The following is a 25,899-nucleotide window of genomic DNA, read 5'->3' as shown; positions in this document are numbered from 1 at the left end:
GAACACTATTTGAAACTTAACCTGCTTTGATCAATATGTGTGGCCTCAACATAATTCAAATGTGGTATCGTACTATTTGGCCGTCCCCGGTATCACTCGTGATTAAATTGTTCGAAATTAAGAGTCATTTCGCTATTTCTTAAGCACTAACATTACGTCAAGTTTCATATTCTATACCTACTTCAATTACAACATCAATATTTTAGAACCCAAAGAGTGAATTGAATATACATTTATTGGATTGAAGCGTTCATGTAAATCTATTTTTACAAATAATGAGTTTGAATGAGGAAGGCTTGGTCTGACCGCTAGATGGATAAATTTAGGTTTTTTCTTGTTTTCACACTTGATTTATATTCGCCACCGATCTGGCGATTTTTTACGTATGCGCCCTTGAGTGACGCTTGTATAACTGTATAGTGGCGTGATTATTAATTGGATAGCCACCATGCACAATATAAGGGCGATTCTCACTTCGTGCTCTGCATGAAACTCGCTATGGATGTCCAAGGTGTTTTGAACATTCACCTGTGGATCTCCATTGTTTTGCACTAGTTTAGAGTTAGTTTTTCCCATCTTTCTCACTTAACTCTGGTTGTTTAAAGTCATCGATTGATAGGAACGTAGAGAACGTGGAAATGTGCACTCACTAGGTGACACGCTATTTTATATTTTGTTGTTTTTTTTTTTTTTTTTTAAAAAGCACAATCTGTTGTAGCGTGTCACATTGTTTTTTAAAGCACGTGTTGTAGAGACATTGTTTTTTTTGCACTTTTTGTTGTAGCGCGTTTCTTGTTTTTTAAAGCACGTTTTTTTGTAGCGTGTCACTTGTTTTTTAAAGCACGTTTTGTTGTAGCGTGTCATTTATTTTTTAAAGCACGTTTTGTTGTAGAATTATTTCCACGCTTGAAATTATTAAACTTTAAGACCAATTCGGTCCTGTCGTAGGTCGCCATGTGGGTTTGTGATAACTATTGGAATGACTTGACGAGTTTACAGTCGGCAGAAGAATAAATTCATTTATTTTGTCTAATCGATAAAGTCGTGTGCATACAAATAAGGCGAGAGTCTTCGATGGAAAAAAAGAATGAGAGAATGAAATAATAAAAGGGACCTGCTAACATGTACTTTTGACTTAAATTTTATGACGGTCGGTAACCCGTCGTGTACTGTCGAATTCTGGTAATTTGAGAACGGCCGTGGCTGAGTAACGGAAGTTGCATCGTTGGCGGTTCGAAGATGGGCAATTGAACTTGGGTGTTATTGCTCACGTTGCGAGACCCAACCGATGCAGTTTCGTAGCTGCTAGACCACATATGCTTTCTATTATCAAGACTTTGACATTATGCACCACAAACAGCCAGAAACAGCACGGAGTCAGCTCAGACTGAAAAAAAATAAGCTCTGGAGGTTCAGTCCATTTTTCGACCACAACTGACCCGGTCGGAACCCGAACTTATCTTTCCGTTCCAGTATTAATAACCTCATTCTGCATTAAAACATAGCACAACATAGCTAGGCGTTTAAAGGAGGTTAGGTAACATAGTACCGGTCATCTCGTGCCAGGTTTCACCCGTAATGATGGTGGTTGTAAATGGCACATGGCTACTGCAAAAGTACAAAAATGGCTGGAATTCTGGCCGGAATAACCAGAGAACAAGAATCATCGGCAACTGGCACCTTTTGGTGCATCGGAGTGTTGTAATTGAAGTGGCTAGGAAAAAAAGTCATGTAAAGACAAATTGTTATTGTATCTTTGAGTATCGCTTACACTCTTGATATTACATTAAACAGATTTCAAATGAGTCAACCTAACGTCGAGAAGAACCTATTTTAGCATTGTAGGGGAATTGGGGAAAAATTGATATGTTGCTGACATTTTACGTAGATCAGACACCTACCAATCGATTCCTGAGACTTTTTTTCTCAATATAAGACATAATTTGATCACCACTTGTAGATATTAGCCCTCTACCATTAATCCTCAGACATACTCGACATGGTTTTGTTTGTGAAATTTACTAAAACCGTGCCAAAACCGGTTTCGTAGAATCACCGTTTTGGGCTCAGTTTTTGTCCGATCTAAGATCTGTTTTTTTTAAAGATGGGTAAGAAGATGCTAATGTGTGATGCTAAAGATGCTAACTCTTAGAATTTTGATATTTTGCTTTAAAACAAAATGGTGCCGAAAAAACATCGAAAATTTTCGATTTCTCAAAAATTCAAGATATCGCGATTGTTGCCCCTTAAGTTGAAATATGTTCAAACTCGGGGAAATTTAGTTTTGCATCAAAATACACAAATAAAAATATAGAAACCAAGGCAGAAAAAAAGTCAATTTTCGTTGCACTGTGTTATTATTCAAAGCGCTCTAATGTCTCAGCAAATAAAAATGCACTTTTTGATAGAAAATATGGGAAAATATCGTAGTCCTACGTTATGCGGTCGTGTCTGTTTTACCACCCTCCTATTTTTTTCATTCTACAGCTCTTTGAGGAAGTTTTTGCACGATACACGCAAAATGAGGTATTTCTTTCATTTAACGGAGGGAAAGATTGTACTGTACTACTCGACATGTTAATGAGGTGGTTTCGTGAAGTTAAAAGCGAAAATTGTAACATACGGTGCATCTACATACAACCAATGCAGCCATTCGAAGAAATTGACTTTTTTGTTAATGAATGTAGGCAACACTACAGTATTGACATTCACATCATGAAAGGTACTGTCAAATCCATACTACATAAAATCTGCAAGGAAAACCCAACCATAAAGGCATGTTTTATGGGATCACGGAAAACTGATCCACATTGCGAAAATCTACAACCCATGCAGGTATTTATTTGAGATATTTGATATATTGTGTCGAAAACAATTGTGTGATTCCAGGAAACGGACAGCGATTGGCCAAAAATAGTAAGGATTAATCCTTTGCTTGAATGGACCTGTGCAGAAGTATGGGAGTATATAAAACGGAATCATGTACCGTACTGTAGTTTATACGATCTAGGGTAAAACAATAATTCACACATTGTAATTGTAATAACTGTATATCTGTATTTTATTTAAAACAGGTATACGTCAATCGGCGACAAAACAAACACTGTTCCAAATCCATACCTCAGGTATACGAGCTCATCTGGGGATATTATGTTTTTACCAGCTTATCAATTACATGACGCAGACAAATACGAACGAGCAGGAAGAATATAGCAATAAATGTTTTATTAGTAATCAAGTGAATGTGAGAAGCTGCAAATATGATTTCTCAGTGTAGATGACAATTTCGGTGCACGGTTACTCCCATCTCTATAAGGGACCATTCATTAATGATGTCACGCGTTTAGGGGGGGAGGGGGTTTCAATTATTGTGACATTTTGTGACACATGGGGGAGGGGGGGTTAGCTTGATTGTGACATCACATTTCAACAAAAAAAAAAAAAAGTCACATACCTAACCACAGAGATCAACTCAGAACTATTTATAATATTTGCATCATTCACTTATAGTTCTACGATCCCCTTTTTTGCCTAAGATTTGCTTTAGATAAAATAAATGACAATTTTTTTCTCCCTAAAAATGTTCTTTAATTCTGTTTCACCCTGCATGTTCATTTATGAATGACAGCGCAATTTCATTAATTTTTAGTGTCTCTCAATCCAATCAATACAAAAATTGTGACAAAACGTAAATAAAAATGCTTGGTCATTGTAACATGTGGAGAATATTTGGATTGCGAATTGATTGAAGAAGAGGAACTAAATATTGATGATTTTTCAAAAATCAGCAATGATGCTGCAGTTAATGTCACGGCTTTCTATGTCGTCGATATGCGACTCCATCAGCAGCAACCTTGAACTAAGAACTAAACGCCTTTTCTAGTTATCTTCTATAATCTTCTTTTCCTTTCAGTTTCAGTTTTTCTTTCAGTAAAATCGTTCTTATTAAGAAAAAATACATTCCTAACAAATTTCTCGATTTCAATCAATTATCACCAAAGAAGGGGGAGGGGGATATAAAACCGTGACGTAATTAAGGGGGGGGGATCAAGGAAGTTGTGACAACTTGTGACAAGGGGGAGGGGGGGGAGTTAATTTTTTCCAAATTTTGCGTGACATCATCAATGGATCGTCCCTAATATCGCGGTATGTTTTAAGGACTAACATCCTAACGCATGAGTAAACTAGCAATACTCAGAGGGAGAGATATGCGAAGAGAATGTTGTGAGCCAAACGAACATGTCGAAATCCGAGCCAAACGAACAAGAGAGGTAAAACATTGAGAGGTATTGCAATCAGGTAAAACAAAGAATATTTTTATTTTTACTCGTTTTTCGTGTTCTATTACTAAACAATGAATTGAGAATGCTCCAAAACTGGTGGCTCACAAACCTTTTGTATGGCCAACAAAATAATGATCAATTATGGTGAAAGTGGAGTATCAGCTTTATTATCGTCAGGTTTTACCTATTATGGGGGTTAATGAAGTCATAGAAAACTGATCTTCTGCGGGAAGATGCTCTGCATTATAAAGAATCATGCAAGAAATTACCGCTCTAGGACATCATTTACCCCCCGGACGATAGTAGGTAAAACCTGACGATAATAGAACCGATACCTTATATAAAACTAAACCTAAATATAAAATTTAACACCTTCACGGTTTTGTGATGCACTTTATTATTCCCCAGCCCAGGACTTCCACCGTCAAAATCACTTATACGAGTCGGATGAAAAAGTTAGTCAACATTGCGCTTTGAGAAGAGATCTGGCACCTCTGATGCGTGAAACCTAATTGCCGAATTGGCGGTTTTTTTCATTACTTATCTCTCTCTCTGATGGCGAATTTCTTTACTCCACTGTGTTCGGGCAAATCTGTCGAGGAATAAAGAAACGACATCGCAATTTACGACGCAAGTGAGGAAGAGATCCATATTGTTCACGAACTAAGCACGTGCGGTGGCGGGTTGAAGCTGACAAATTTTACAGTGTGCTTCGGGCAGCACGCCAGATCAATACTGGGTCAAAATCGAGCGAATAAAGAAGGGTTTTGACAGCAGTTAGGTTGCTTCCAGGTCAAAACGAAGTAAGCTGGTGGAATAAAGAAATTCGCTATGAGTATAGTGTAAACTAGAGATACTCAGAGAGAGAGAGAGAGAGAGATAAGCGATGAAAAAACGTCGATTTGGCAACTAGGTTTCACATGTCAGAGGTGACAGATCTCTTCTCAAAGCGCCAGTTAACTAACTGTTTCATTCGACTCGTATAACCGGTGGTGACGATGGAAGTCCTGGGGAATGATAAGGTGCATCAGAAAAACTGTGAAGATGTCAAATTTTATGTTAAAGTTCAATTCTATATACTTCTCTGGGCTTGGTGGTTGAGCTTCAATCTTGGGTTCTTATAGCTTTACAGCACCAAATTCAAGACAGAACCACAAAGTTGTACAAGCTTTGATAGCCCAAAGGCGCGTGCTTCCGGGTGGCGGATGGGAGCTTAAGGAGATCATGAGAGTCAGATACCTATGTTTTAGTTCTTCTTACTCTGATCTCGGCAATCTCCTATGTTGGCAGGTCTCATGACAATAATAATTGTTGAAAGTTTTGGTGAATTCTCCTCACATGTGGACCAGACCACATTGTGCAAGCTCTGTTCTCATCTAGAAAGTGACAAATACATTCTTCTTAATTCTGGGCAGTTGTAGTAGTCGTAGTAGTAGAAACATCACTCACAAATTTGAGCCCAACTTAAAGACATTTTGTTGAACCACAAATTAGTGTGATCCAAAAACTATATTAATTACGACACATATTCTATACGAAATGCCAAGCTCGAGTTTGTTTACTTTGCATATAAGAAGCCCCAATTCTACGGTTTTACAACAGTTTTCGATCTCACTCTTTGCGCATCACGTTTTGGTCTATAATTTATGTGTCCAGTGCTGATAAAAGTCATTTTCCTCAGCAAATTTCTTCGAAAATTGCAGCCAATCATTTTCAATTTTCACTTCCAACTATCGCAGCACTCTTTCAGATACACTAGATTTTCATCCTAGTAATGTGCTGTTATTTGAGTTTTTAAATAGTTTATTTGACACGGCACGATACAATTTATGTTTAACTGAGCCAAGTACATTTTTTTAAATTCTAAATTAGCAGGGAAAAGAGAAAGGCCTTTTTATTATTCTCGCGGCCGACTACGAGCTAGTTGGGATTTAAGGTGAGAGGAGGGGTGTTACAATTTTGTTTTTAACTATTTTATATTACATAATGTATTCATTTGTACGTGGCTAACCAGTGATGTTCTATTTGAGCAGTTTTGGTCTGAGGTGTCTGCGTAAACAAAGAGATGCCGAGTCTTCGTTTTAGTGTCTCCAGCCGGGTGTATCATTCTCTTTCAGTTTGTGACAGAAATTGTATTCTAGCAAATAGATAAAAGAAATCAAATTTTAATGCCAGCATTTTTTATAAACCCGTATAGCTGTGTCATGTACTGGAGATCACCGCTTCCCAGAATGTCTCTAACGGGTACGTTCGGTTGTTTTCCTCGGGCCCGAAGGGAATCTATAAGCTCAGACCTAACACCACAGTATTCGGTACACGACCAAACAACATGCTCGATGTCATGGTAGCCATCGCCACAAACGCAGTGATTACTGTCTACAAGCCCTATACGAAAGAGATGCGTGTTTAACGTGTAGTGATTGGACATAAGTCTGGACATCACGCGAATGAAGTCCCGACCTACATCCAACCCCTTGAACCATGCTTTCGTCGATACCTTAGGAAAAATGGAATGAAGCCACCGTCCCAGTTCATCTGAGTTCCATGATGATTGCCAACTGTTGAGTGTTCTCTGACGCAAAATGCTATAAAATTCATCATAAGCAATTGGTCTTTCATAAATATCGCCATCAATAGCACCCACCTTAGCTAAAGAGTCAGCCTTTTCGTTACCCGGAATCGAGCAATGAGAAGGGACCCACGCTAAGGTAACCCGGTAATTTTTATCTGTTAAAGCACTTAAAAACCGCCGTATTTTCCCCAGGAAATACGGGGTGTGCTTCACAGGCTTCATTGATCGCAGAGCCTCAATGGCACTGAGACTATCTGTGAAGATGAAGTAGTGGTCTATGGGTAGGGTTTCGATGATTCCAAGAGAGTACTGAATAGCAGCAAGTTCTGTGACGTACACGGAAGCAGGAGCACCGAATTTGTAGGAGGCGGTAAAATTTTCGTGGAAAACACCGAAGCCAGTGGACTCATCTAGATTAGATCCGTCAGTGTAAAACCTTTTATCATAACTAACATGTTTAAACTTATTGGAAAAAATTTTAGGGATCTCTTGAGGTCGCAATTGATCCGGGATACCAGAAATGTCTTGTCATGGTGGTGTCGAAGAATATAGCATTATTAGAAGTATCTAAAAGTGCGACATTGGAGGAATCGTATGTAGAAGGATTAATATCTTGAGCCATATAGTCAAAACATAAAGTCATAAATCTGGATTGAGATTGAAGGTCGACCAACCTCTCGAAATTTTCAATTACTAATGGGTTCATAACTGTGCATCGAATTAGCAACCGGTAAGAGAGATTCCAAAAACGATGTTTCAACGGAAGAATACCCGCTAACACTTCAAGACTCATCGTATGGGTCGACTGCATGCAACCCAAGGCAATACGCAAACAACGATATTGTATTCTCTCTAATTTAATAATGTGTGTGTTCGCGGCGGAGCGAAAGCAGAAACAGCCGTACTCAAGAACTGACAATATCGTTGTTTGGTATAACCTTAGAAGGTCTCCTGGGTGAGCACCCCACCAAGCTCCGGTAATCGTACGAAGAAAATTAATCCTCTGTTGGCATTTTTGTGTCAGATACCTAATATGACAAGCCCAGGTGCATTTAGAGTCGAACCAGACCCCGAGATATTTAGCGACTAAAACCTGAGAGATCGTTTTACCCGTTAGTAGGAGCTGCAGCTGAGCTGGGTTATGCTTCCTTGAAAAAACGACCAGCTCAGTTTTCTCCGGAGAGAATTCGATACCCAGCTTAAGAGCCCATTCAGACAAATTGTCTAAGGTATCTTGCAATGGTCCTTGCAGATCGCTAGCCTCGCTACCAGTAATGGATACAACGCTATCGTCTGCACGTTGCCTTAGCGTGCATGAATTTTCAAGACATTCATCGATGTCATTGACGTAAAAATTATTAAGAGAGGACTTAAACATGAGCCCTGGGGGAGGCCCATGTAACTAATTCGGGAAGTTGTCGAATCGCCATGTGAGAAATACATATGCTTTTCTGACAACAAATTGAGCAAAAAGTTATTCAAATTTGGTGAAAGTCTCTGCGAATGAAGTTTCGCGCTTAAAACTTCTACAGAGACAGAGTCAAAAGCCCCCTTAATATCCATGAACGCAGAAGCCATTTGCTCTTTTCGAGCAAAGGCTAGTTGAATTTCAGTAGAAAGCAACGCTAGGCAATCGTTCGTCCCTTTGCCCCGGCGAAAGCCAAATTGAGTATCTGGAAGTAACCCGTTTGTTTCGACCCATTTGTCTAACCGTAAGAGGATCATTTTCTCCATTAATTTCCGGAGGCAAGAGAGCATCGCAATCGGCCTATATGAATTGTGATCAGAGGCAGGTTTCCCGGGTTTCCGAATAGCAATGACTTTTACCTCCCTCCAGTCATGCGGAACATTATTTAGCTCAAGAAACTTGTTGAACAAATTCAACAAGCGTCTTTTTGCAGTGTCGGGTAGATTCTTCAACAGGTTGAATTTTATTCTATCTAACCCTGGAGCCTTATTGTTGCACGACAGGAGAGCCATTGAAAATTCCAACATCGAAAATGGAGGCTCTTCCGTAGTTACTAATAACGCGTCGCGAAAGGTTTTCTGTTCCGGTACAGAGTCCGGACAGACCTTTTTGGCAAAATCGAGTATCCAGCGATCTGAATACTCCTCACTTTCATTCGAAACGTCACGGTTCCGCATGCGCCTGGCGGTATCCCAAAGAGTGCTCATCGCTGTTTCCCTCGACAACGCGTTCACGAACCGCCGCCAGTACCCGCGTTTTTTCGCCTTTACTAAGCTCTTCATCTGTCTGCCCAGTGCCTCGTACTTTCGAAGCAGGTTGACAGTGCCGTACTCCCGGTAGTCCTTATACGCCGCGGACCTTCGCGCGTACAGCTCAGAGCACTCTTTGTCCCACCATTTGTTGGGAGGGCGCTGTCTAATCGTTACCTCGGGTATCGGTTTCGTCTGAGCTTGAGTCGCGGCGTCGATTATCAAGCCAGCTAAGAACGCGTATTCTTCCTCCGGAGGAAGTTCCTCGTGAGTCTCGATAGATTCCGCTATAATAGACTCATAACGCTTCCAATCAATATTACGTGTAAGGTCGTAGGAAATATTGATTGGGTTCGGGGGAGTTGAACCATTAGCAATTGATATAACGATTGGAAGATGATCACTACCGTGGGGATCGTTGATTACTTTCCACTGGCAATCTAGCGCTAGTGATGTCGAGCAGAGGGATAGGTCAAGCACGCTTTCACGTGCTGGAGGATTAGGTACACGTGTCGCTTCCCCAGTATTCAAAACTGTCATATTGAAGTCGTCGATCAAGTTACAGATTAAAGAAGATCGGTTGTCGTCGTACAGCGACCCCCACAGCGAACAGTGAGAGTTAAAATCTCCCAATATCAAAAAAGGCGCGGGAAGCAACTCTGCTATATCAGTGAGATGCCTCTGTTCAATCCGCGCGGATGGAGGGATATATAACGAAACAAGGCATAGGTCTTTTCCATTCATATTCGTTTGAATGGCAACGACTTCAATATGCGAGATCGAGGGGAGGTCGATTCGGAAGAAGGAATAGCATTTTTTAATCCCTAAAAGTACCCCTCCACCGTGTGAGTCTCGATCTCGACGAATAATGTTAAAATCGTGGAAATTGAGTTGATCGTTTGAATTGAGAAAGGTTTCACAGAGCGCAAATGCGTCACAATTGTATGTATTTATTAAATGAGAAAATAGATCGAATTTGAGATGATACTTCTGCAATTCCACTGTAATACAGTGATAAAATTCCTAACCTCTTTCGCCGTATTAGTCATCGAAAGATATGATAGCTAAAATTAGGGGCGAAGTTGCTGCTAGTTGCTTCAAAAAGGTTTTCACTGTAGGAAGAAGGGCAAGAAGAATATTTTGTAGGGGATCTGGTATGTTGAATGTTTTAAATATCCAGTCCACAATATCAGAAAATTTTATGAACCCTGTTTCTTTCTTATCTTCTGATCGAGAAATGGGTGTACAAGGGGGTTTTTTGGTGCCCCAGGAAGCGGTGGGTACTCCTGGTTTGATTTAAAATTAAAACCGGGAGGTACTTGCTTCGGTTTTTCTTCACCGCTTCCTTTTTGTGTTGGCTTATTGGTCGTTCCGCTAGGGGTTATCTTGCGACCTTTGCGAGAAAGATTAGGAGAGTTGATCATTCTCCTCTTCCTAGATCTTCTGGCATGGCATAAGAACACCCTTCGACGGGATCTTCAGATGTACCCTCATCGGTTGGCAAAAAGGAAAAGATGTTTCCTGTCGAGGGTGGCTCAGCACTCTTCAGCATTTCTGCGAAAGAGCGCTTTGATCGTTCCTTGAGGGAACGCTTAATTTTTTCCTCGCGCTGTTTGTACGCGGGACACGCCGAAAGGTCATGCGGAGTTCCCTCGCAGTAAAGACACTTTTCAGTATACTCACTGCAAGCGGTCTCAGCATGATTGCCTCCGCACTTGCTGCAGCGTGCCTTGTTGCAGCAGTAGGTGGCTGTATGACCTAACTGCTTGCAGTTTTGGCAATGCATGACCCGCGGTACGAACAGGCGTACAGGCAGACGAACCCTGTCCAAAGAGATGTAGTTCGGCAGTGCGGATCCGGCGAATGTTACACGGAAGGAATCCGAAGGGAAGAATTTCTTCTTCCCTTCTTCGATGGATACTGAATGCAATTGCTTGACATCCAGTATCTTTACATCTTGAATCAGGGGGTTCTTGAAGCAGCCAACCCCGTGACGCAAAATGTCATCGACCGTGAGGCTTCCTTCGGTAACCACACCGTCGATCTCCACGTCCTTGGCAGGGATGTACACGCGGTACTCTCTCGTGAAGAGCTCGTAGCTAGCAATTGCGTTTGCTTGCTTCAAGCTACTCACAACAACTCGCAGTTTGTTCGGTCTAACCTTTGTAATTTCGGTTACGTCCGAAAACTGTTTTGCCAGGTCCTTGCCGATTTGAATAATATTTAGAGGCTTCTTTATGGGCCTGAAGTAAACTACGAACGGACCTTTCGAAGCATCTGGGTAAGCTTTCACCCGTGTTGCCGGTACCCTTGGTACGGGGCTAGGTAGCGGGGAAGGTAGAGGGGAATTGATGGGGGAGATCTCAATCTCTTCCCCATTTGTTTCCACATCCAGGAATAGTTGCACCTGCATGTCGTCCATTTTGCGGGAGCGTAACGCTCTACCGCACACAAACGATAAATATTCGAATGTGTGGGGGGGGGGGGTCAAGTAGTTGCTATTAAATCTGCTCTTCACGAGAGAGTACTGCCGAACTACAATTTTTCAAACTACAATGGATCAAAATAAAAAAAAAGGCAGTAATTCTAATACTGATAACAATAGTAATAATAATAATAATAATAATAATAATAATAATAATAATATTAATTATAATAATAACAATAATAATAATACTATTAATAACAATGATAAAAATTCTAAAGTGAATACTTCACCGAACGTCTAAGTCACGACCTCACGGCTGATAGTAGGATTAATCGAGCGTCTCCGCAGAACAAACAATGACGATCCAGCTTCGTGTTGTGACACAGTGGCCGTATCCTACACGCGACCTTGTAGATGCCACTTGTAGTTGACTTCCACTCGCTCGATCGTATGGTGGTCCGTGCTGCTAGCGGGGTAACAGCGGTGCGGAAGAATTATTCTTGCTGATATATCAGCTGCGTATCAGATCACTGGCGGGGTAGCCTGCCCCTACCAGTTTTCAGAAGATGTTTCTGCCGATAAACTGCCGGCTATTGTTATCGCGCAGCACAAGAACTAATCGACAAAAAAAAAACACCCGTACGATAACTCGTGTATTGTTATTTTGCGAACTCAAACGGAGATTAACAATTTGCGTCTAATCGAGACGAAAGCAAAACAACGAATGTCTAATGTGCTGTTATACTCAGTTTAATTATTTCGCGCGCATCGTTCGAATCCAACCAAATGATCTTCAACGACGAATCCAACAAACTGATCTTCACTGATCTTCGTCAAAGCGCAAACGAAAAACAAACAGCAAGCGGTATCAAGACGAAACGTCAAAACTAAACCAAGCAAGAGTGAATCCAAGAGAACAGTGATTGAAATGTATCCCCATTTAACACAAGCGTTCGTTTGCTCTGTTTTTGCTCTTTAGTGCCGGTTTGTTTTTGCTTAGCATGAAGGAAAACTGTATGATTGCAAGCCGGTAAGTGTTCTGGTTGCGGCTGTGTCATTATATTCCCTTATTTTCGAAAATTGCAGATTAAGATTTTGCCAAAACCGGGAGAAGCGGTGGTTGTTTCTGGTAGCTGGTGGCACGTCGTTTTTAATATGGATGATACAATTGCTGTGACGCAGAATATCTGCAGAGCAGTTCCACAAAAAACGGGCAACCAATTAAATCAACCATTTTTGATTTGTCCGAAACTTTACATAGACGTTTCTATAGGCAAAAGATGCCATTTAGTGCTATTGGTTGAATTTTTTGGAACACGACTCATTTTTGAGAAGCTATTGAAAAATACTATTTTGGGAAGGTATTGATGATTACAAATATGTCAAGGGCCAAAACGGTTTGTTTGATCGGTGTGACGTCTTCGAAAAAGCTGATATTTTTCAACTCTTCTTTATTTTTATAAAAACTACAATAGATTACCTGAACAATGCTATCGATCCAATCATAGAAAAATCTGGGAACAAAAGTTATGATTATTTTGCTTGAATGATTTAATTTATGATTTAATCCTTTGCTTGAATGGACCTGTGCAGAAGTATGGGAGTATATAAAACGGAATAATGTACCGTACTGTATTTTATACGATCTAGGGTAAAACAATAATTCACACATTGTAATTGTAATAACTGTATATCTGTATTTTATTTAAAACAGGTATACGTCAATCGGCGACAAAACAAACACTGTTCCAAATCCATACCTCAGGTATACGAGCTCATCTGGGGATATTATGTTTTTACCAGCTTATCATTTACATGACGCAGACAAATACGAACGAGCAGGAAGAATATAGCAATAAATGTTTTATTAGTAATCAAGTGAATGTGAGAAGCTGCAAATATGATTTCTCAGTGTAGATGACAATTTCGGTGCATGGTTACTCCCATCTCTATAAGGGACCATTCATTAATGATGTCACGCGTTTAGGGGGGGAGGGGGTTTCAATTATTGTGACATTTTGTGACACATGGGGGAGGGGGGGTTAGCTTGATTGTGACATCACATTTCAACAAAAAAAAAAAAAATAAAAAAGTCACATACCTAACCACAGAGATCAACTCAGAACTATTTATAATATTTGCATCATTCATTCATAGTTCTACGATCCCCTTTTTTGCCTAAGATTTGCTTTAGATAAAATAAATGACAATTTTTTTCTCCCTAAAAATGTTCTTTAATTCTGTTTCACCCTGCATGTTCATTTATGAATGACAGCGCAATTTCATTAATTTTTAGTGTCTCTCAATCCAATCAATACAAAAACTGTGACAAAACGTAAATAAAAATGCTTGGTCATTGTAACATGTGGAGAATATTTGAGTTATAAGCTTGCAACAATTAATGTTCGGATTGACGTGAGGACGACCTACTACGTTTACGAGTTAAAACAATAATGATTTATTTTACTTATAAAATGTTACACTGCTCGCGATTGTCGTCGTCGCCGTCGTCGTCGTCGTAGCTGTCCAAGGGTCATTATGCCCATTCTGCTAAATCGGCACTCTCGGTGCTATCGCATCGATAGGTAGTACGCTGAGTTCTGCTGCAGAGTGGAAGATTTTGTTATTGATGATCGCGCCGGGTTGGTTGGCGTGGCAAAGCATTTAACGCAAGAATTACAGGTGGCTTCAACTGTACTTGCTCTCGATACAACTCGCGGGGTGCGAATAATCGTAGCACGTGGTTGTTGTTGTTATTGTTGTTGTTAAACTTCCATCGCAGCCAGGGTTGCTGCGATTTGTTGTTGTTGGGCTTTTAGCTTCTCAATCGCGTTCGTAACTACCCCCTCCTCAAGTTCGAGCCGTCCCGGGTCGACATTTGGTTGCTGCTTTTTCCTAAAATTGAACATTAGGCAAGGATTGATGTTTCTCAGAATGAGGATTATTATAATGAAGCAAATCGCTGTCGAAAGAGATATTCCTCCAAACGTTATCCATAGATTGAAGCGAAGGCTACTTTGTTGCAAATAAACGTGGTCTGACTTCCTTCTATTGTTGATGGCTGTGTCGTGGATTTCCTTTATATTAGGTTGGTTTTGAATGGTCCAATTGATCAAAATATTGTGGAATGCTCCATGCAGGATTTCTGTATCCACCATGGTTTCCGAATTATGAAATTTATGGTTATTGAATTTAACCGTACAGTTCGCGAACTTGATGATGAAATTGCCAGTGATGGTTCTATTATCGGGTCCACAATTGGATTCTAGTGTGTGATTTTTAGCGTTTGAAATTAATAAGGTGTTTTCGTTTATTAGCTGTTGGGTAGTTTCATTTTTGTGAACTGAGGTACAATGTGATTGTTTTCCCAGTATTAGTGGTCTAATACATTTATCTTCGAATTCTTTAGTGTGGAATGATCTCTGTACGAAGTCTTCGGGCTTATCTGTTTCGAAAAGTTTTGGCCCACGCCGTATAATGTGGCTTGGGTACGATTTTATCATTTGATTATTTACGATCAGCGGGTATATCCTCACAATTGTAGATGTTGCGTTTTCCAATTCTGGAACATGGAGTATGTACAACAAGTCTCCTTCTTTCACGGCAATTTTCGGAGTAACAAACTGTAGGGCTTCGTCCGGAAAATTTATCTTCACTCCTTGGTCTTGAAGAGCGGTTTTGATCGCGTTTATTTCTCGTGTTGATAAAATTTTGTTGTTAATAACGGAAATTCTGCTGAGGGTGATTGCTTCCTGGATATTGTCGAGGAGTTCATTAATGACGTCCATGTTCAACATTGTGGTAATTGCTTGCATAACGTCCAATCCTTTCTGGGGGTTTAGAGCGCTGGCTGTTTGATTGATTGCTTGCGTCAGTTTCGAAATCCGGTTGTTGATATTTTCGTTAACTCTGTATTGCTGGTTATTTTGATCGATGATATCATTCATTGTAGAGTTAATGATCTGTAGATCTTGTGCATCGGGCGATCCGGCAATCCACTTCCACGCAGCGCCTAATGAGTCCCATCTCTTGTGTCGATGCGTTTGTTGCGGTTTCAACGCGTAGAGAGATGAATACAGCTTCTTGATCCGATATTTAACAACCTCGTTCATTGGGTTAGTTGGGGTTAGTTGTGTATAAAATTTTGTAGTCAGTAGTTCTATGCTCTCTTCGATTTGATGTAGATTGATTGGATGAATAATTTTAATGGTTCCGGTTTGTAATTTACAGTTGTTTTGTTTGATAAGAACGATTGGGTTATTATGAAGGTTAACAATATCTAATTCTGAACTACAGTATACTGGAATCGACAGGAGGAACCATGTTTTCAGTTAGCTTCGTAGCATTTTCCTGTAATTTAAAACGTATAATTGCTTTCGTTCGTGAGCGTCTAATTTTGATTGATTAAATTAAAGGATACGATCATAAATTTGCTTTCAATATTATAATTAGTGTTAGTTGGAGTTAGTCATTCGTTTTGTTTATTAAATCTACATACAATGGTAATTTACTTTTTTTCTATATCTAGGCATTCAAAGGTACCTGAAGGTGAGAGTTGTATTAGGCTCGATGTAACAGACGTGTAAAAGTACTTAGACGTAGGGTAGCAAGCTGCCAATGGAAAGTTTACTTTTTAACCTAAAATGGTAAGAGGAGAAGGTTTTATTATAGGGCACAACCATTTTTTTTTATTATTATTATTCCGTTCCAGAGAGTTAGGTTTGTCTACCATTGAAGTGAGATGATCTGTGTGATATCTCTTCATCTTTTATGTTAGCCAGTTGTATGATATAGAGTGAGAACGGTATATCGTAACTGGTTTGCGGTTTCAATGTCTGAAAAGAAGAATAGAGAATATTAATTCCTGATCCGGTGTAGGTTTGATTTATGAATCTTTTTCCCGTCCTGGTCGTGGAGCGTTTGGTGTCCATCGTTATCTACAATTTTCAGTTCGAATCGATCCCTCCGTTTCGATTTAATACCTTGGCACTTAACGAGAATAGGTTGATCTTCTTCGAGAACTGGTGGGTCTTCTCTTGTAGCATTGTGATACATGTGCTGTTTAACCTGTGTTTCTTTGTTAGTGGCAGTAATTTTATCATAAAATTCATTACGGACTCTTATTAACTCAATTTGGTCGAGAGGTCTCTCCTCTCCGTCTTTGACTCCAAAAAATGCTTCACGTGGTTTCAAATTGATAGACGTATGGATAGTATTATTGTACAGTGTGCAGGCTAGTTGGAACATTTCTTTAAGAGAGAGATAGTCATACTTCGGCCTATTACACCGAAAGATTTCGATCAAAGTTGAATGAAAACGTTCAACTATACCATTTGTCTCGCTATTATTCACTGGTGTGAAATACTGTTGGATGTTCAAGTCATTTAGCATTCCACGAACTTCAATTGATTTTAGGGCTGGTTCATTATCGGAAACGATTAAACCTGGTTGCCCATAAAGTGACAGGTATTTGATAAGCGCTCTTCTTATATCCGGAATAGACCTGGATTTAACAGGGATTAAAGTTCCAAACCTTGAGAATTTATCGACAGCTGAGAGAAATATACACGGCTGTGATATGAAAACGTCCATATGGACAATTTCCAATGGTTTCTTAGGAATAGGCGTCTCCCCTAGTCGGATGCGATAGGGCTTCCTTTCGTATTTCATTTTGTTACACGTCTCACACAAAAGCACATATTTTCTAATTTTTGCTTTCATTCTGGGAAAATAATACCTTCTCAGAATTTCTGCTTGATTTTCTTTGATTCCCCGATGTGAAGTTTCATGGGTTTGTTCAATTAGTAGGTTTTGTTCAACTTCGTCAGGGATATCGATTAATATGCTCCGAGATATTTTTGCTCGAAATATTCTGTATCTACTGAAGTAATCTCTATAGACTTCTTGAACTGAAGTTAACATTGTTTCGGGACACATTATGCAATTTTGTTTTTTTGTATCCATGTGGTCTTTGAATATCTTAATTAGGGCAGGGACTTCGAAGTGAAGTTTAGTTATTGTTCGACGATAAACCTTTGGAAAAACAGTTTCGAATACTTCTGACTCATCCTCTCCTATTTTGAGAACAATTTGGTTATGGAAAAAATTTAATGGTCTCTCAGTACATTCAATGAGGTTCGGCGGATCTGAGTTGGCGGAATACAAGGAATTCTCGTCCGTAGAATCCTCTTCGTTCGCGTTAACCTCGTGGGTAATTCTGGAAAGGGCATCAGCTACCACGTTTTGCTTCCCTGGGCGATGCTTGATTTCGAAATCGTATTCTAGAAGCCTCAATCTCCACTTAACCAACCTGGTGTTAGGCGACTTCAGGTTCAGTGCATAGGTTAGTGGCTGGTGATCTGTATATAAGGTAAATTTCCTTCCAAACAAGTAGGGTCGGAAGTACTGCGTCGCCCAGACAATCGCCAGAAGCTCTTTTTCTATGGCGGAATACCTCTCCTCGGTCTTAGTTAGTGTTCTAGACGCAAAAGCAACTGGTCTGTCTCTTCCTACACTGCCTTGGGATAGAACTGCTCCGAGGGCAAAATTACTTGCATCTGTGGTTAAGACGAAAGGTGAATTGAAATCAGGATATTGGAGGATGTCGCTTTGCGTGAGCAATTCCTTGCACTTCTCAAAAGTTTTAACGAATGATGGTGTATGCTCGACCACTTCTCCTTTACGTAGTTGAGCTGTAAGGGGCTTAGTAATCTTGGCAAAATCGCGGATAAACCTCCGATAGTATCCCAGAATTCCAAGAAATCCTTTGAGTTCTTTTTGATTTTTTGGCAAGGGCCATTTTTTAATACTTTCAATTTTATCGGGGTTTGGTTTAACACCCTGGTCTGTGACTATGTGGCCTAAAAAGCGACTTCTTTCTTGAGAAACTCGGATTTGTCAAGTTGTAATTTAAGATTCACCTTTTCAATAGCTTTTAGAATTTTTTCTAAATTCTCTATGTGCTCCTGGAGGGAGGTTGAAAAAACAATAATGTCGTCCATGTAAATTAGACAACATTTTCCAATAAGCTCTCTGAGCACATGGTCCATAACACGCTGGAAGGTAGCCGGTGCGTTCTTAAGACCGAATGGCATACGCAGGTATTCGTATAAGCCATGTTCAACTTGAAATGCAGTTTTCGGTACATCTCTGGGGTTCACTTCAATTTGATGGAAGCCAGAGGCTAGGTCTAATGTACTAAAATATTGGCACTTGCCCAATTTATCCAATATTTCTGTAATATTCGGCAGAGGATATTTATCGTCTACAGTTTTGGTATTCAACTTCCTATAGTCGACGACCAGCCGCCACTTTTGCTTGCCTGATGCATCGGCCTTTTTCGGTACAATCCATATGGGGGAAGCCCACGGCGATGTACTCGGTCTGATGATGCCTTGGCTAAGCATTTTGCTGATTTGTTTCTGCACTTCTTCCTTGTGTATGAAAGGGTATCTATAATTTTTAGTATATATTGGTATTTCATCACAAGTATTTATTGAATGTTTAACGATATTGGTGAAGGAAAGGCTATCGTTTTCTTTATAGAAAACCTTGGGAAATTTTCGGAGTATCTGGATTAATTTAGAGCGTTCCTCTACGTTCAAGTGATCAGATCGCACCTCGTCTTCAATCCGCCAAATTACTTTGGTTGCTTCGGAAGGATATTTAGATGGAAAAGTTACTCTCTCGAAATTGTTTACCTCGGCCAATATGCTTCCATAGTCGATGGTTGCTATTGTGGGTTCCCGGTTCACATTGACAAAAAGCAAGTTCGCTTTACCTTGCTCGATGCTGTATAATCCAGACGGAACAAAAATATTGGGATTAATTCTCAAGTCATTTTCAACGAAGAAATCTCCTGAGTTATCAGGCATAGGGATTTGTTGAATAGTATGTGATGATTCTTGAAAATTCAACTGTAACGTATCGGGAAACTTTTTTTTTAGAGGTATGACGGTGTTTTCCAATATGATACTATTAGTTGATGCGTCCACGATGCATCCTAACTCGTGTAGGGTTTGCATACCAATTAGGCCGTCAAAGAACCTGTGGAATTTGAATAAGTAGAATTTTTGACAGGCAACGTCCTTACATTGTTTGGAAAAAGGGTTGAAGAGTGTGTACTGTTCTATATTGTAAGAGCCAATTAAATTTTTAACTTTGTGAGAGGGACCCAGTCGCACTGATTTTAGGGGTACGAACTCTGGGGAAATATAATTTTGGTTAGCTCCTGTATCGATCAGAAGCTTAAGCGGAGGACGGGACTTGGAGAGAATCTCCAGGTAAGGAAGAAAACTCATTCTATCTCTTGTTGCTCTAATTCCGGAGGAAAATTTAGCTCTTCTCCGAGATACTCTGGTTTATTTTCTTCTTCTGTGTATTCTTCATGTTGTGGATTAAAATATTCGCAATGCATATTTATTTGTGGGTTATTATTATAATAGTTTGATTTAGTCTGACGAGAATTGGGAGGAAGTGCTTTTTCCTGCTTAATGGGAGGGAACCGTGATCCGGACTGATTATTTGGGTTAAATAATTTCGGTACGGGGACGTTATTAACTGGTGGTTGTTGTTGGAAATATGGCCTATTTGCTACAACTTGACGTCTTGCTGCCCCGTATTGGTTTTGCGTCAAATTTGGTTGATATCGAGCATTACTCGGATTCATATAATTTGATTTCCTGGTCCTTTCTTTTCGTCTCTTGTAAGCATTGTCTTGGTCTAACGCATTCTGATAGGCAGAATACAGGCTGGTAGGTCTACTTGTTCTCGTTAATGACGATATTGAATCGTCCAGTCCGTCGACATAGGCATTTGTTACCATGGTCTCATAAGTTTCCATGATGCTCACCGCACAAGTTTTCAATTTATCATCAAGCATAACTTTCGCTCTAATTTCGGATAATACTGCATCACACTGGTGATAAAAATTTTCTATACTAAGATTTTCCTGTTGCAAATAAGGGATTTTGTTTAAAAGAGTGGATAAGTCTTGTTTGTCTCCAAAACGATCTTTTAATTTCTTTTTAATCGCGTCCCAAGTGCAATCTGTGTTGCTTAATAATAAAGCCTCATTAGCTTTTCCGCTTATTTTGTCCCTAATAACTGATTCCCAAATTGGCAACATTAAAGGAGTTTTGTCTGCCGGCACTAATCGTTTTGCGCACTCGAGTTTTCTCTCTACGGAGTCCAGCCACGCTGGCAATTCTTTTTCGACACCGCTGTATTCCGGGATCATTTTAATCACGTCCGGAATCCTGGTGAGATCGAAATTGTCTCTCGGTTGCGAGACAGGTATTGATCTTTGCGACGCATTCTGCAGCCTTTCGAGTTGCAAAGACTGTTGTTCGACCAGGCGCTCGAGTTCACTTATTTTTTCTGCCATTTCAGACATTTTGCGTGTTAGCATTAACTTTTTTGATGAAATTAAATTTTAGAAAAATTAGAAACTTTCGTTACTATTTCTGGCTGATTTATTTATTCACAACCGCACACGCGCAATTGATACACACTCGGTCTTAATTCTAGCACTGATTAGGGTAAAACTAGTTTTAGTTAAGAAAAAAAATTACTTACAAAAAGACGATGTTCTCTCGTCTGAGTTGGAGGTAGTGATTGTGTTTGGTGTCGTCTCTACGGGTTTGTCCTCAATCCTTCGATAAACCGTCGATGGCGTCCTTGGCGATTCCGATATTCCCTCGGAAAAGCACTGCTGACAGGAACAAACACACGTGAACGAAATCAAACACAGTTCTTAAACCGACTGCGCCAGTTATAAGCTTGCAACAATTAATGTTCGGATTGACGTGAGGACGACCTACTACGTTTACGAGTTAAAACAATAATGATTTATTTTACTTATAAAATGTTACACTGCTCGCGATTGTCGTCGTCGCCGTCGTCGTCGTCGTAGCTGTCCAAGGGTCATTATGCCCATTCTGCTAAATCGGCACTCTCGGTGCTATCGCATCGATAGGTAGTACGCTGAGTTCTGCTGCAGAGTGGAAGGTTTTGTTATTGATGATCGCGCCGGGTTGGTTGGCGTGGCAAAGCATTTAACGCAAGAATTACAGGTGGCTTCAACTGTACTTGCTCTCGATACAACTCGCGGGGTGCGAATAATCGTAGCACGTTGTTGTTGTTGTTATTGTTGTTGTTGAACTTCCATCGCAGCCAGGGTTGCTGCGATTTGTTGTTGTTGGGCTTTTAGCTTCTCAATCGCGTTCGAAACTTTTGGATTGCGAATTGATTGAAGAAGAGGAACTAAATATTGATGGTTTTTCAAAAATCAGCAATGATGCTGCAGTTAATGTCTCGGCTTTCTATGTCGTCGATATGCGACTCCATCAGCAGCAACCTTGAACTAAGAACTAAACGCCTTTTCTAGTTATCTTCTATAATCTTCTTTTCCTTTCAGTTTCAGTTTTTCTTTCAGTAAAATCGTTCTTATTAAGAAAAAATACATTCCTAACAAATTTCTCGATTTCAATCAATTATCACCAAAGAAGGGGGAGGGGGATATAAAAACGTGACGTAATTAAGGAGGGGGGATCAAGGAAGTTGTGACAACTTGTGACAAGGAGGAGGGGGGGAGTTAATTTTTTCCAAATTTTGCGTGACATCATCAATGGATCGTCCCTTATATCGCGGTATGTTTTGAGGACTAACATCCCAACGCATGAGTAAACTAGCAATACTCAGAGGGAGAGATATGCGAAGAGAATGTTGTGAGCCAAACGAACATGTCGAAATCCGAGCCAAACGAACAAGAGAGGTCAAACATTGAGAGGTATTGCAATAGGGTAAAACAAAGAATATTTTTATTTTTACTCGTTTTTCGTGTTCTATTACTAAACAATGAATTGAGAATGCTCCAAAACTGGTGGCTCACAAACCTTTTGTATTGCCAACAAAATAATGATCAATTATGGTGAAAGTGGAGTATCAGCTCTATTATCGTCAGGTTTTACCTATTATGGGGGTTAATGAAGTCATAGAAAACTGATCTTTTGCGGGAAGATGCTCTGCATTATGAAGAATCATGCAAGAAATTACCGCTCTAGGAAATCATTTACCCCCCGGACGATAGTAGGTAAAACCTGACGATAATAGAACCGATACCTTATATAAAATTAAACCTAAATATAAAATTTAACACCTTCACGGTTTTGTGATGCACTTTATTATTCCCCAGCCCAGGACTTCCACCGTCAAAATCACTTATACGAGTTGGATGAAAAAGTTAGTCAACATTGCGCTTTGAGAAGAGATCTGGCACCTCTGATGCGTGAAACCTAATTGCCAAATTGGCGGTTTTTTTCATTACTTATCTCTCTCTCTCTGATGGCGAATTTCTTTACTCCACTGTGTTCGGGCAAATCTGTCGAGGAATAAAGAAACGACATCGCAATTTACGACGCAAGTGAGGAAGAGATCCATATTGTTCACGAACTAAGCACGTGCGGTGGCGGGTTGAAGCTGACAAATTTTACAGTGTGCTTCGGGCAGCACGCCAGATCAATACTGGGTCAAAATCGAGCGAATAAAGAAGGGTTTTGACAGCAGTTAGGTTGCTTCCAGGTCAAAACGAAGTAAGCTGGTGGAATAAAGAAATTCGCTATGAGTATAGTGTAAACTAGAGATACTCAGAGAGAGAGAGAGAGATAAGCGATGAAAAAACGTCGATTTGGCAACTAGGTTTCACATGTCAGAGGTGACAGATCTCTTCTCAAAGCGCCAGTTAACTGTTTCATTCGACTCGTATAACCGGTGGTGACGATGGAAGTCCTGGGGAATGATAAGGTGCATCAGAAAAACTGTGAAGATGTCAAATTTTATGTTAAAGTTCAATTCTATATACTTCTCTGGGCTTGGTGGTTGAGCTTCAATCTTGGGTTCTTATAGCTTTACAGCACCAAATTCAAGACAGAACCACAAAGTTTTACAAGCTTTGATAGCCCAAGGGCGCGTGCTTCCGGGTGGCGGATGGGAGCTTAAGGAGATCATGAGAGTCAGATACCTATGTTTTAGTTCTTCTTACTCTGATCTCGGCAATCTCCTATGTTGGGAGGTCTCATGACAATAATAATTGTTGAAAGTTTTGGTGAATTCTTCTCACATGTGGACCAGACCACATTGTGCAAGCTCTGTTCTCATCTAGAAAGTGACAAATACATTCTTCTTAATTCTGGGCAGTTGTAGTAGTCGTAGTAGTAGAAACATCACTCACAAGTTTGAGCCCAACTTAAAGACATTTTGTTGAACCACAAATTAGTGTGATCCAAAAACTATATTAATTACGACACATATTCTATACGAAATGCCAAGCTCGAGTTTGTTTACTTTGCATATAAGAAGCCCCAATTCTACGGTTTTACAACAGTTTTCGATCTCACTCTTTGCGCATCACGTTTTGGTCTATAATTTATGTGTCCAGTGCTGATAAAAGTCATTTTCCTCAGCAAATTTCTTCGAAAATTGCAGCTAATCATTTTCAATTTTCACTTCCAACTATCGCAGCACTCTTTCAGATACACTAGATTTTCATCCTAGTAACGTGCTGACAACAAACTGATCTTCGTCAAAGCGCAAACGAAAAACAAACAGCAAGCGGTATCAAGACGGAACGTCAAAACTAAACCAAGCAAGAGTGAATCCAAGAGAACAGTGATTGAAATGTATCCCCATTTAACAAACGCGTTCGTTTGCTCTGTTTTTGTTCTTTAGTGCCGGTTTGTTTTTGCTTAGCATGAAGGAAAACTGTATGATTGCAAGCCGGTAAGTGTTCTGGTTGCGGCTGTATCATTATATTCCCTTATTTTAGAAAATTGCAGATTGAGATTTTGCCAAAACCGGGAGAAGCGGTGGTTGTTTCTGGTAGCTGGTGGCACGTCGTTTTTAATATGGATGATACAATTGCTGTGACGCAGAATATCTGCAGAGCAGTTCCACAAAAAACGGGCAACCAATTAAATCAACCATTTTTGATTTGTCCGAAACTTTACATAGATGTTTCTATAGGCAAAAGATGCCATTTAGTGCTATTGGTTGAATTTTTTGGAACACGACTCATTTTTGAGAAGCTATTGAAAAATATTATTTTGGAAAGGTATTGATGATTACAAATATGTCAAGGGCCAAAACGGTTTGTTTGATCGGTGTGACGTCTTCGAAAAACCTGATATTTTTCAACTCTTATTTATTTTTATAAAAACTACAATAGATTACTTAAACAATGCTATCGGTCCAATCATAGAAAAATCTGGGAACAAAAGTTATGATTATTTTGGAAAAACAAATTTTTTTTTCGTAGAACATTTTTTTTAAGAAAAAAATTTATATCTTTAACTTTGCCGAAGACACTATTCCAATCATTCAAGCTGTTTTGGCTGTAGAAATATTTTCAATTTCCAATAGAGCCCTCTATGGGAAATTAAAAAAAATGTTACAATCAAGACTGTTTGTTTGATTGGCATACAGTCGAATCCATTTATAGCGCCATCGCAAGGGACTGTTGTTATAGCGAAATGTCGCAATAATATGAAGATACAAAGCTACCGTTATAAATCGTTATAAATTTGGTAATGCAAAGTATGAATTTTGGTATGCCGTTATAGAGAAAGGTCGTAATAGCGAAATGTCGTAATAAAACGAAGAATTTTAGTATAAAACTGAGGGAACTTTGAGAATGTTGCTATAGCGAGATTTGTCGTTACAACAAATGTCGTTTTAGAGGGATTCAATTGTAGTGTGTTAAGCAAAGTTGTAGATAATAATTTTGTCCTTACATAAAAAAAATTGCCCATAACTTTTGTTTCCTGATTTCTCCATGATCATCATCATGGTTCGTTGTTTAGGTAATTTTTTGCAGTTTTTAAAAAAATGAGCTTTTTTACATAATTATTTTCAATTTTCCTTTTAACTTTTTTTCAAAAATTAAATAAGTTTTTTCAGAGTGTACTTTTTCTGCAGAAAGATAAAATTTCTATCTGCAACTTTGCCGAAACATCACACCGATTTAAAAAACCGTTTTGGGCCTACAAATATTTGTAATCATCAAAACCTTCCCAAAATAGCATTTTTCAATAGCTTCACAAAAATGAGTCGTGTTCCAAAAAATTTAACCAATAGCTCAAAATGGCATCTTATGCCTTTAGAAATATCTATGTGAATCTTCCGGAGCCAGTTTCTTGTGGTGTAATATTTTTGTCCATTGATGTCGTCGATCACTATTTCGTTCCACTAAGCCGAAATGAACCTCATCGAAACACTTTTTCACTGACACTGACCGATGACTTGACAATCTTCCTTAACGAATAACGAAAGAATGAAGAAAGAGTATATGAACATTGCATGGAAGTGAAATATTCCACAGGCAGAGTAAAAAAAAAATAAACTGA

At 39.5% G+C, this 25,899-nt stretch overlaps 2 protein-coding genes across 6 annotated transcripts in view; one reads left to right on the top strand and one right to left on the bottom strand.

The window, feature by feature from the left end:
- The window catches only part of LOC129731407 (FAD synthase-like), a 172,294-nt gene that overhangs the window by 44,765 nt on the left and 101,630 nt on the right, over positions 1-25,899 (top strand). For 2 of the 4 annotated variants that reach the window (XM_055691390.1, XM_055691388.1), the window contains 3 exons: positions 2,488-2,835; positions 2,890-3,011; positions 3,075-3,259. The exons of 1 other annotated variant lie outside the window; for it this stretch is intronic. In XM_055691390.1, coding sequence (XP_055547365.1) covers positions 2,488-2,835; positions 2,890-3,011; positions 3,075-3,213 — 609 coding nt within the window. In that variant the 3' untranslated portion in view covers positions 3,214-3,259. Of the gene's footprint in view, positions 1-2,487; positions 2,836-2,889; positions 3,012-3,074; positions 3,260-25,899 lie in introns of those variants that run through there. One more of the 4 variants, XM_055691389.1, reaches the window with a different exon arrangement.
- Positions 13,940-21,955, bottom strand: LOC129731406 (uncharacterized). Of its 2 annotated transcripts, XM_055691385.1 has the most exons (3): positions 21,077-21,923; positions 16,043-16,335; positions 13,940-15,528 (listed from the first exon to the last, which is right to left on the bottom strand). In XM_055691385.1, exon 3 carries the CDS (start codon positions 15,445-15,447, stop codon positions 14,266-14,268), a length of 1,182 nt encoding a protein of 393 aa, XP_055547360.1. In that variant the 5' UTR covers positions 15,448-15,528; positions 16,043-16,335; positions 21,077-21,923; the 3' UTR covers positions 13,940-14,265. The 2 variants fall into 2 exon arrangements, 1 of the variants encoding a protein (XP_055547360.1); XR_008729007.1 differs by lacking the exon at positions 13,940-15,528 and having other exon boundaries at positions 15,537-16,138; positions 21,077-21,955.

The sequence above is a fragment of the Wyeomyia smithii genome, chromosome 3 (genome assembly GCF_029784165.1).
Source record: "Wyeomyia smithii strain HCP4-BCI-WySm-NY-G18 chromosome 3, ASM2978416v1, whole genome shotgun sequence".
NCBI lineage: Eukaryota > Metazoa > Arthropoda > Insecta > Diptera > Culicidae > Wyeomyia > Wyeomyia smithii.
The sequence above is the reverse complement of the archived record's forward strand: the minus strand, read 5'-3'. Positions and strand labels throughout refer to the sequence as shown.